The sequence below is a fragment of the Pocillopora damicornis genome, chromosome 11 (genome assembly GCF_964200805.1).
Source record: "Pocillopora damicornis chromosome 11, jaPocDami1.2, whole genome shotgun sequence".
NCBI classification, from domain to species: domain Eukaryota; kingdom Metazoa; phylum Cnidaria; class Anthozoa; order Scleractinia; family Pocilloporidae; genus Pocillopora; species Pocillopora damicornis.
Genome location: NC_142680.1, coordinates 22185729 through 22195728, shown reverse-complemented (window position 1 = coordinate 22195728; position 10000 = coordinate 22185729). Strand labels below are relative to the sequence as shown.

The window sequence follows — 10000 nt, the reverse complement described above, 5'->3', positions numbered from 1 at the left end:
CTGAGAAAAATGTGACTTCTGTTTCTACCCTAACTGACCTTGAACAAGAAACAAATTCAGAGCTAAAGAATCTTTATTGCTGGCTGCAAGCCAATAACCTTAGCCTAAATGTAACGAGAACTGAGTTTATGGTCATTGGCTCTCGCCAGAAAATTCTTGTAGAGAACTATGACAATATTAGTATCAAATTACAAGACCAAGTTGTCAGGAAAGTTGATCACGTTAAATCAATAGGCGTTGTTGTCGAAGATCGGCTTTCCTGGTCGAACCATGTTGACAAAATTCTTAGAAAGGTATCTTCCGCAATAGGTGTCCTTAAACGCAGTTTCAGTTTCAGCAGTGCTTTTTAGTGGAACTCATTACCTGAGAATGTCAAAGAAATCAGATAAGAAGGTAAACTTAAAAGGCGATTTAACTGTGTATTTGTCATTTGATTCTCACTCGGCAATCTTGTAAAACAGTAAATTGATAGTTTTAAACAATTTAATTTTGTAAATATGAATAGATTGGGACACTATTTGTTTTTACAGAAGATTTGTTACCGAGTTTAAATAAAGATATTAATCTATTCTATTCCATTCCAGTAAAATTATATCTTTAATTAGGTTCGAATCAAAATTGTCTACGTTGCACAACGACTGAAGGAATATGTCACATGGTAGACAACTCTGAAAATATATGCCCAAAGTCTATGCTGGTGGAAAGTTCTGAAAAACGCGTAGAATGTATTCGCTACGTGCAATATCAAAATCCAGGGTAAATATTTTGTAAAACAATTCCAAACTTAAAAAAAGAAAAAAGAGTGCTATTATTTCGAGGTGTTCGGAAATTCCGATAACGCACGATTTATGATGAATTTTCAGCCAAAACAAATAAGTACTATTGTTCAAGTAATTCTTGAAAACGGCTTCACATGGATGAACTCTATCACATACACTTCACTATTCATTTCACATGCAGTTCACGCATTTGCCTATCGTATTTATCATATTAAAAGCAAGGGATGTTATTTCATTGCATTGACAGCTGTTCTTGTCAGCAAGCACAGTTTTAGTTTTTTGTCCGAAAGAGTTAAGCCTTGAGAATATCCGAAGGAAAGTGAGTTATCTTATTCATTTCTGTCTCCAAACTCAAGTACATGTAAAAAATGAAATGCTCATTGTTTTTGTATATTGAAAGCGACAGCAACAAAGCAAGGCGTCTTATGAGTTACTTCTAAGCTCGGCTGGGAAGGATTTCAGAAGTGAGAAATATCAAGAACATTTTGGTGAGGGACCAAGATTTCCAGGAAGAACTTAGCGAGAGTGAATGTGTTGTGTTGGTCGGAACACCTCAAGCTTTGTCCCTCATCCAAAACAAGCAGCAGGAAAAACACGCTGATTACATAACGTTTGACGGAAAAGTTATGCATGAAGAGTTCGCAGAGAACAAAGAACTTGTCAAGAACAGACTCCTCATCGTTCACTTCACGGAAAGAACGGAGAATGACTGGATTCCGGAAGGTTTTGATGAAAAGCAAATTTTTCACGTTAGAAGACGGCAAAGTTCCTCCAGATGGAACTCCAACTTTGACCCACCTTGAATATCGCATGAAGAAAATATTGCTTGGAGATGACTTCATGAACTGATGTACTGAGCTTTAGTACCATAAAAAGTAACATAAATTGTGAATTGCGTGCAACGAGGAACTATATTTCGTCGATAATTTTGTTGGATTAAAGGCAACACGGTGGAGACACGTTTAGATTTTGATGTTTCATGGCGTAACTAATTGCAAAGTAGCATTAATAATGAATCTAGACGAAGCGCTCAGATAAATTAGTTTAATCAGTGTGGAAGATTCAAGCGTTTCCTTGCCTGTAAACAATATATTTTTGCGAAGTAATCTGACAACGGGTCTAACGAATAATCTAGGGCAGGAAATTGGATTCAATAACTTTACAGTTTGAACTTCAAGCATGCAATCAAACAGTGAAAAACACTGCTCGTGATTTCATAGACAAAGTAATGAACTGTTTGGGCCACATCAGAGAATCACGTGACCTTAATCTGTATCCAACTTATCCAACATCTTCGTATTCCGCAGAATAAATTTGTGGTCGAGACTGACTTGTAACTTTCAAGCATCAGGGTGTTAGAGGATGTATGAGTAACTCCTTGATATCTGTGGCTCATAGTTCAGACGCAAAATTCTTACTACTATAAAAATAAACCAGTACTACCCAGGAACCATAGTCCTTCACGTTTTTCTCCTCCGAGGGCACTTTAGTATGTTGCCATGGGTGGGTGTGTGCTGCCAAATCTTAAAATTTAAACCCCATAAAAAATTTAAAATCGAAATGATACCCGCTCGTTCATAAACTATCGTCCTATCTTTCCGGTAAAAGTCGTACAAAATGCAAGTGGTCAAAACTTCCGAAGAAAACGGAAGCAATATATCTCCTATTGTCTTCAAGCAACAGACCCGCTTATTCGTGTCCAGGCCTCATCTGTTTAACCATCTTCCTCATCAGATCCCTAAAATGAGAAACTCACAATAAAGAAAACCGCTGATACACAAACATGTGAAAGCGCAGGGTGGGAAAGAAAGTTTACTAACGAGCCATGAGAAATCCAACAGGTCAATTTTATTTCACTTCGTTCTCTTATTGTTATTGTATTAAAACTCGCTTCATCCTCTTAATCAATTAGATTTAGACTTGGTCAAAATTTTTTTCCCGCGCTTCGGAAAGTTTGATTAATTTTTTCAATTATTATTAGTATATTTACCTTCCGATTTGCCGCTGTGTCTAATTTAGTTTCGCTCTGAGGATGGGCTAACGCCCGAAAGGTCAACATTATAACTTCTTACGGTGGCCAATTTACGCTGTCAACTCGCTGATGATACTTTTCAACTCGCTGATGATACCTGTTATACTCTCCCACCGACGCAGCACCACAGTTTCTTAAGAAACTTACCCCCTTTATTAATGAATTTAGTTTTGGTTTTATAACACCTGAGAAAAAGCGCTCAATATGTCATTGCTGGGTTAATGAAGAAGCTGATGGTAAGAAAAGGCAGGAATTGAAGGAATTATTCTTACCTGATATCATTAAGTTTCTCTTCAATCGACTCCCAAGGACTGCGATCCTCACTGAATTCCAGAAGCTCTATAAACAAAAGCAAGATCACATCTGAGAACGCAAAGAAAATTCCCACACATCACACCATCGAGGGATTGAAATGAAAAATGATTATCGGTTGAAACTGTTCGCTAAAACAGCTACATAGCTCTTGCTAATTTAAAAAAAAGGCTTGTAACGTAAGCAGCCCAACTTTTCGTTTCCACACTACTCCATTCAGTACCCACGCCAAATTTTTCCTTCTTACTAATAGCCATTCCACCTTTCAGCAAACAACATCCTGTGACTGATTGTGGGTCTTAATAAGTAGTCTCATTTATTTCAGTACCGACCTTTTGCAAGTTTCATTTCACTGATCCAGTCTCCTTCTTTGTAAAACTTCACGCGTAAATTCTGCAGAGAGAAAGGTTGTAGAGTAATAAATAGGGATATTATGCAAACCACGACGGCGACGGCAACGAGTACATGGAAAAAGAAAAGATCTTATTGGCAGAACAATAGCTCAGCATGTGCGTCTTAAAACTTTGTACATTTCTTAGCCGACCTATGCAAAACAACAACGTGAAATCACCACAACTTGCGTCGTCTGCGAACCGAAACCGCTACGGCAAATTATTTTAATTTCCATTTCGAACTCAACGCTTCTTTTATACGTTATGCTAAAGTTGAGGTGTGGCGCCCTATGAGACGGTAAACACATGCAGCCATTTTTTTAAATTCTAATTAAAGGCAGAAATTCATTTTTTGATCGAAGTCTTCCTTAGCGTTGCCGTCCTCACTGCTTAAGCTCCCTAATCAATGACCTCCGCCTTCCACCCCTTCATTCGCACTTGCGCAAGGCAGGAAGCACATTTGCGAAATCGCACTTAGCACTTAGTGGCTTCATTCTAAATACCTAGTGGATACTCACCAGAAAAGGAAATCTCTCCATGCGAGTGAGCTGTAAAATACGATCCACATCATATTCCAGACGAGCGACTTTCTTAGCCCGTGTGTAGGTCGTACTCATCTGAGCAACAAGAATGTTGAGCAGAATCACAGTCACTGTTCCCATATACGCCATCATAAAGAGAACTGACAGCCAGCTGCGGGAAAGAAATATTCACAAAGCTTAGCTTATCCACCGGAGGAAAATAAGTGACTTACTAAACAGAACAGATCCCCTATTAAATATCTGACATGTGGCGTTAGCTTCCCTAAGCTGGCTTTTAAAACTCCAATGGTAGCAATCTTAACGCACAAAGAGAAGAACAGCGATAACTTTAAATATTAGTGTTACGTACTTGAAAGGTGAGTTATTTTGCGCCATTGGATACTGCTCAGACAGCGCTCGAAACCCGCTCATCAAGACGTCTCCAAAACCACTACAGGCAAAACCAAAAATTAAAATTAGTATGTTGGGGTTTTTTTTGCACTTCTCACGCGCTATATTCAATATCCAAATTCCCACGATCAGTAAATTGCTTTTGCTAGAAAGGGTGGGAATAGTTTGAATAAATAAAACATCTAACTAGTAAAAAGCAGATCAAATTAAACAATTTCCAGTGGAAACTATCAAATATTTTATTTACTTGTAACAAACGATACCAAAACAACTTCATAGCTTTGTTAAGGAGATATACTCAACAGAGACGCACCGAAGTTCTTCGTTTTCATTGGACCCGGAGTAACAGAGTGATAAAGTCAAGGCACCACAGAAGGAGAAAAAGATCACAATAAAAACTACCATGGATCTTGTTACATCATGTAAAATGATCTTGGCCAAGGTTTGTGTGTATAATCCTGTAGTCCTAGGAAATATTTAATGTAATGTCAGGTTAGATTGACGAAAGGATGAGTTTTAATTCATCAGTGTTCTTTCCGAACTAAAATAATCAATTGGGGGTTGTAGGTTACCTTGAGACACATGAAAATTTGAATATTCTCAGGAAGTTGAACAAAAAGGCCAAAGATGTCACCATCCACTGTTCTTTATGATCCATATATCGTAACGGTACTATACACAATATCAACAGCAGGCCTAACCAGTCAAACAAGGTCATCCACTCTGTGAAATAAGAGCGCCCCTCTCTGCAAGAAATCAAACAATTTCCTTTACTTCGCCCGTCTCCTACAATTCTATGAAGTGTTTTTTTTTTCCTTCCTTGAGATACCGGGCCAAATGTGAAGTCTTCACGAAATTTCTAAAGTAACCCTTGACCACCATAATTACTTACATTCTTATCTGATTTATTTCCTCACAGATGTAAAACACAACCATAAGTAGAGTGACAACCTCACAAAATCCACGCACTGAGTCCAGTGCACCGCTGTAATGGGTGGGGTCCAGTTTGGTAGAGGCATGCAGCAGGGAATATGACATGCACAGCAAGAAGATGCAATACAACGCTGCTTGAAGGCTATAGAAAAGAAAAAAAGATCATAAAAAACACTCTGCAGGAGTAAATTGGAGAAACGAAGGACTTAGAAATTCAAATGAAGATATAAAGCATTAAATCTTTGGTAACCTGTCTAACATTTTTGTTACCAGCCTTAAATGAGAAATCAAAGGCTTTAAAATTTGGACAGGACTACCATGTATTTACAATGTTCCAAGGAATACTAAAATAATACTGCACCTTACTTCATAGCAGTGCTTTCACCAGCCATTTATTTATGTAGTGGCAAAAATGAAATCAATAAATCTCAACATGTTTTTTTTCTGGTTCATCACTGCATAATTCAACACCTATGTCAATAAATATGATACAGCTATCTCTAAAATTTATAGCATGGAACCTGCAAAAACATCTGATTTACCTGACAAAGAAGTGTCCATAACTTTTCCATTTTGTTTTAATCAACATTCTGACCGAAGGATGCTGCAAAGCTTCCTAAGAATAAAAACATATCAAGATTTATTGAGTTCATTTTTGCCATCACACATAATCAGCTAATGAAAGCACTTCTACAGAGTATGGTGCAGTGTTATTTAGTTAGGACTGATCTAAGAATCAAATTCCTTCAGTAATATGTATCATCAACATATAAATCTGAATGTTTCTATCGTTTCTAAAAATCTTAAGTGACATTACACACTTTACTTCAGCTACAGTTTTGTTGCATCTTTTGCATCTTTTTTTTTTTTTTTAAATTTAAATTTACCTTGTTGTTGCTCTTTGCAATGGCTTGTAAACAAGACTTGTCTTTCCAGTTAAAATATTTGTTTTCCATCTGCTGGTGTCCATCTGAAGTCACAATCTTTGGGGGTCGTCCTCCCTCATCTCCATCCAAAATATGGTAATAAAAATGGTAGTTTAATGGATCATCTGAAATTGTATTCCAGACTCCCTCGATTGCCTCCCTCTCTTTTTCCGTTTCATAGTTTTCTTGTCGCTGTGGAAGATAAGGCCAGTGAGGGTTCAGCATCTGGTCTAACACAGCCACTGCTGTTTTCTGTAGACAACAGGAATCATATAATTTGTTCCATCAAAACATTTCTATTGTGTATACATGTATGTAAGAGAGTACTGGATAATGTAAAATCCTATTTGACCTTAGTGACATATATATGTTGATTATAATAGTAATGTACAGTAATGATACTAACAATGATCATGACAATAATCAACAATACAAGCAATTGTAATAATAACAATAATTCTGCTCTTTTTAAGAACAAGGCAAATGTGCTGATAAAAAAGTTGGAATCCTGATCAGTTACTCCAATAATTAATGGGGTACTTGACATGTGCTGCTGGCCACAGACAGATTAAGAATAATTTACGACCAAATTACATACAAATCACTTTGAAAAGGTTACCAAAAAGGCATTCAAATTTCCATTCCAAGATGATCACAGTCCAAGTGAGGACTTGATAGAAAAATTATTCAAATGTTACTTACATGATATGCATGGCTGGCTTTTGAATAATAAGTTCAGGACTCTAGAATGAATATTATTGAACTCACTCGTTTTATGGTTGAAGATCCCAAAAAGACTTTTCTTAACCCTTTAACTCCCAAGATCTCATTAGTAGTTCTCCTTTCTGTCTGCTGTATAGTTCTTGTGATGTTAGTTTGGAGAATTTGGTATTGGATCAACTTATAATCCCCTAATTGATATTTTTCTTTATTCTCATCACTGGTCTGCTTCATATTGTATTGATATTGTAAGGAGAAATTCAGTCTTGATCACTCATAGGAGTTAAAGGGTTAATGCAAAAAGTACTTATTTAATGTAAACTACATGTAGGAGTCTATCTATAACAAAAGCAAAATCACCTTCATTTTAGGATTTTGGATAATTGCCTTGAAACTGAAAAAGGAAGATTTAGGATTTGCCATTTTACCAGGCCTCCAAGAAAATAAGCTTTGGACTCTAAAAATGACAGAGGAAATAAATCATCATTTCAAATTAAGTAAAACACGTATGTTCCTGATTATTCTAATCTATCAAGTAGCACACAACAGGCTTGCTAAGTCCATTCACAAGGTCTTGGTAATAACACGATTTCAAGTGCAATTAAGGTTAATAAGAACAAGTAAATTTTTCAAAGACAACAAAATTGCATTATCCCATAAGGGGAGTGCAATTTGTAATCTATGAAAAATTTACAAATGCTTATTTACACCAAATTGTACGAGAAATCATGTTGTTCCCTATTAATAATTTGCATAAAGAAGTGTCGCAGGAAACCAAATTTCAACAATGTGCGCGCTATTTTATATGCTATTTTGCAACTTTGCACTCAGCGTAATTTTTTCATGCGTATCATTAAAAAAAATTTTATGTACACTCATTACTTCAAATGTTAGAACCAACATTTCAGAATTTTATTTGGATAATGGGACTTTAAAACGTTATAGTCAACATGTTACATAAACACGCTCTGTTCCTTGAGTTAAATTCACTTTCAAACAGGATTTCCAAAAACCGATTTACCTTCAAAAACAAAGAAGATATGCAGACAAAACAGTTGGACTCTGGATTGATTTCTCTCATAATTAATTGGCTACTCGATAAGTAATTACCTTCGTCGAAGAAAATATTTTCACCAAAAGCATTAGGAAGAAATAGACAAGTTCTCGTGAACCCGTTCCAAGTATGAAAGATAAGTTAGTAATTCCTGCATGCAAAAATAAAGTCTATACCTGTTTCTCGAGGCCTGGAAGCTTTTCAGGATTATCTTTGTACTGTTTAGATGCTGGCCATTGCTTTAGCATCACAAGTGCTGGGTCCTCACTTTCAAATTCCCCGCTATCCTTGTACTTCTGGATCAGTCTTTCAACATGAACTTCATCCATTGCTCTGTTCCATGACAACCCTTTACTCTGCATTTGGTGAACCTTGATAAACAAATAAAGCTTGGTGAATAGAGGATATTAAGTATGGCTAAAAAGAATAACCCATATAATTACAAAGTAAAAGTTTATAAATAATTGTTTTTGCCTTAATCCAGAACTCCTCGTCCATTTCATCTTCTGACAAATGTTCTTGCTGGTTATCACAACAACGATCAAATCCATCCTGGTCCCTTTGTTCGTTCTCTCTTTCACCGCGTTCCAGCTCTTGCTTTTCTTTACTTATCCCTGAATCACTTAACACCAGCCACATTTAAGTTATTTGCAATAAATGAAATACACGCATCCAGAATTGTCATACGTAAGTCCTGAATCATTTGCAAGTACTGCGGAAAAAAAGTATTATGACCGAGCGTCGATGAGAGGCCTTGGCCCGGCTCTTTCCTAGGAGCTTCTCGACTTTCTAACTGCTCTCTTGAGAAACTTGGCATAGATTTAAGGAATACAACGATAGGTAAACCTTTGAGAAAATTTGACTTTTTTCACGAAACACTTTGTTATAAAAGTGTCTTACTCAGCCGAAAAACTGGGTGGCGACTGAAATAAAATGGTCAGTTTTTTTCTATATTAACAGAGGCAGCGTCACGTTTTGCGGATCACGAGTACAAAGCTAAATATGTAAAAATTATGAATTTTGTTCCAGCAATTGATTCGGTGAAAACTAAATATTTTGGACCATAACATAGTGTGAAGCTAAATTTCCCATTATTTTCTCTCGAATTCATAGTGGTTTGTTTCGTCACAGTCAAAAGGTTCTTGTTGAATCCAATGAAAATAATTAGGTTATAATGTTCCGCGAAACAACGAGAGAAGATGCATATGCAACACTCAATGAAAGATTGCAAATATAACAAGGTAAACAACGCTAAGAATATGTCTCAAAACGTGCGCAACCAAAAAGGTTGAGAAACGTGCATAAGACTGTAATCGCTATGCATGGTCACAAATGCAAATTAAAAGTAAAAAAAAAAAAAAAGATTGAGCCCAGTTAGGCACGCCGAGCACTTTCCATAGTATCGAGGTGTATGGAAACTTTAATTATGTACGGTTCACGACCATGAATTTTCAAATCAAACACGTATAGAATTGGTGTATAATTTTGAAGCAAATTTTGAACAAAAGCCCCTTCCATAAAACACACCTTTCTACACTCATTTCGCATGCAATTTACACATTTGCTTCTGATATATCTTGCAGCTAAGAGTGATAATTTGCAGTACTGTCGAGTTATCTTTTTAGTTTCCTGCTAGGAGGAGTTAAACCAGGACATCCAAAGCGACTTTATTCAATTCCTTTTAATCTCCAGGCACAAGTTCGAAATGAAATACGTGTTGTTTTTGTACACTGAAAATGACAGCACCAAAGCTAGACGACTCATGGACCATGTTCAAGGCAGGCTGCGAAAGATTACAGATGTGAGAAATATCAAGAGCATTCTGGTGATGGACCAAGATTTCAGGGAAGAACTTCGCTCCAGCGAATGTGTTGTGTTGATCAGGTCACCCCAAGCCTCATTCCTCATCCGGAACAAGCA

The 10000-nt window shown here is 36.7% G+C and overlaps 2 protein-coding genes across 2 annotated transcripts in view; both read right to left on the bottom strand.

Annotated features, from left to right (window-relative positions):
* LOC113678410 (uncharacterized) overlaps nt 1-10000 on the bottom strand; it is a 182325-nt gene that overhangs the window by 83311 nt on the left and 89014 nt on the right. The window lies entirely within an intron of this gene.
* On the bottom strand, nt 2469-8719 carry LOC149038287 (uncharacterized). The gene is made up of 14 exons (XM_089186449.1): nt 8555-8719; nt 8257-8451; nt 7984-8047; nt 7387-7490; nt 6268-6558; nt 5923-5996; nt 5340-5522; nt 5020-5193; nt 4761-4913; nt 4407-4487; nt 4034-4208; nt 3456-3516; nt 3084-3150; nt 2469-2517 (listed from the first exon to the last, which is right to left on the bottom strand). The coding sequence occupies exons 1-14, from the start codon at nt 8717-8719 to the stop codon at nt 2469-2471; spliced, it is 1836 nt and encodes a 611-aa protein (XP_089042575.1).